Source organism: Aquarana catesbeiana, linkage group LG01, assembly GCF_042186555.1.
Source record: "Aquarana catesbeiana isolate 2022-GZ linkage group LG01, ASM4218655v1, whole genome shotgun sequence".
NCBI classification, from domain to species: Eukaryota; Metazoa; Chordata; class Amphibia; order Anura; family Ranidae; genus Aquarana; species Aquarana catesbeiana.
The window spans coordinates 333,835,757-333,837,397 of NC_133324.1; the positions used below are offsets into that span (position 1 = coordinate 333,835,757).

The 1,641-nt window shown below is 36.1% G+C and overlaps 1 protein-coding gene across 1 annotated transcript; it reads left to right on the plus strand.

Moving 5' to 3' along the window:
* Positions 1–419: 419 nt before the first annotated feature.
* On the plus strand, positions 420–1,412 carry LOC141133459 (olfactory receptor 4E2-like). The gene has a single exon (XM_073622885.1). The coding sequence runs from the start codon at positions 420–422 to the stop codon at positions 1,410–1,412; it is 993 nt and encodes a 330-aa protein (XP_073478986.1).
* Positions 1,413–1,641: the final 229 nt, after the last annotated feature.

The window sequence follows — 1,641 nt, forward strand, 5'->3', positions numbered from 1 at the left end:
TCCCCAACCTCATAATACAGGAGGTATGTTACTGGCTAGATCACCAGGTGAAAACAGAGGGGGGAAAGCCTAAAAAAGAAAACAAATGCAGCCACCACATCTAATTACTGGTAAGCTGCAATACATACATTTTTTGGTATAGGGTTTAATATCACTTTAAGTTTTGCAAGTGATGAAGTGGCCATATTAGTTATAGGAGGATAAAGCTGATGGATCATCATGGATCATGTTTGCATCTAACTTTACATTTAAAAGAAAAATGTAACTGGCACTGTGCCATTACAATCTGGGTGATGCACCCCAACAACAGCTTCTTATTTCATGAGCCTTTACATGCTTAATATTATTAATGTTATCATCTATTTTTTTCTTTTCTTGCGCTTTTTAGATCTAGTAATTGCATTACAACTTGGTGAACCATGTCCCCACAAGGTAATATGTCAAATATTCAAATATACCTACATGACCCCCAAGTTTTTGGCACTACTGTGAAGACCCAAAATGCCACAGAAGTGACAGAATTTGTTTTTGTTATGTTTAACTTCTCTTCCTATCTTCAATACTTTGTATTCTCGATATTCTTGTTTTTATATACTCTTCTTCTGAGTGGAAACATAATGATCATGCTGACCATCAGGAAAGACTATCGCCTTCATAACCCAATGTACTTCTTCCTAGGTAAACTTTCTTTCATTGACCTCTGCTACTCCTCTGTAACTGTACCCAAGATGTTGGTAGATTTCCTATCTAGCAGGAAAACCATTTCATTTAATGGCTGTATCACACAGCTTTACTTCTTTCACTTCTTTGCCTGTGCAGAATGTTTTATTTTTACAGCTATGGCATATGATCGGTATGTAGCAATTTGCAAACCTCTACAGTACTCCATTATTATGAACAAACAGCTGTGTCTGTGTTTGGTCGCAGCAACCTGGGCTATTAGCTTTGTCCACTCCAACATTCAGACAACACTAACTATGGGACTGCCATTCTGTGGTCCTAATACAATCAAAAGCTTTTTTTGTGACATCCCTCCTCTAATCAGGCTGGCATGTACTGACACCACCATGATTGACGGCATGATAGTTGCCAACAGCGGCGTTGTATCACTGGGCTGCTTTTTAACTGTTTTAATATCCTATATTGGTATTAGCAAAGCTATCTTCAAAATAAAAACAGTTGAAGGGAGACGCAAAGCTTTTTCAACCTGTATCTCACATCTTACAGTGGTGACCTTTTTCTTTGGACCTTGTGTCTTTATTTACATGAGACCATCAAAAAGTTTTCAAGCTGATGAAGCAGTGATGGTGTTCTATACTATCATAGCACCCATGCTGAATCCTTTTATCTACACCTTGAGGAATGAGGAAATGAAGAATGCAATGAAAAAACTTTGGGGGAGGAAAACGTAATAAATAAATAATTATAATACTAATGATAAACATGTTTGATATCAGTGGTGGAAAACTGCTTTCTATATAGCTCATATTTAGTAAAAGAGTATATAAATGTCAAGTCCAACTGTCTAATAAAGAAAGCAATATCATGCTTTCACAACATTTTTAAATCTCACATAATATTGATTATTAGCATGTAATATATTCATGAATGTATGCATCGCTTCAATATGGCAATACAGTT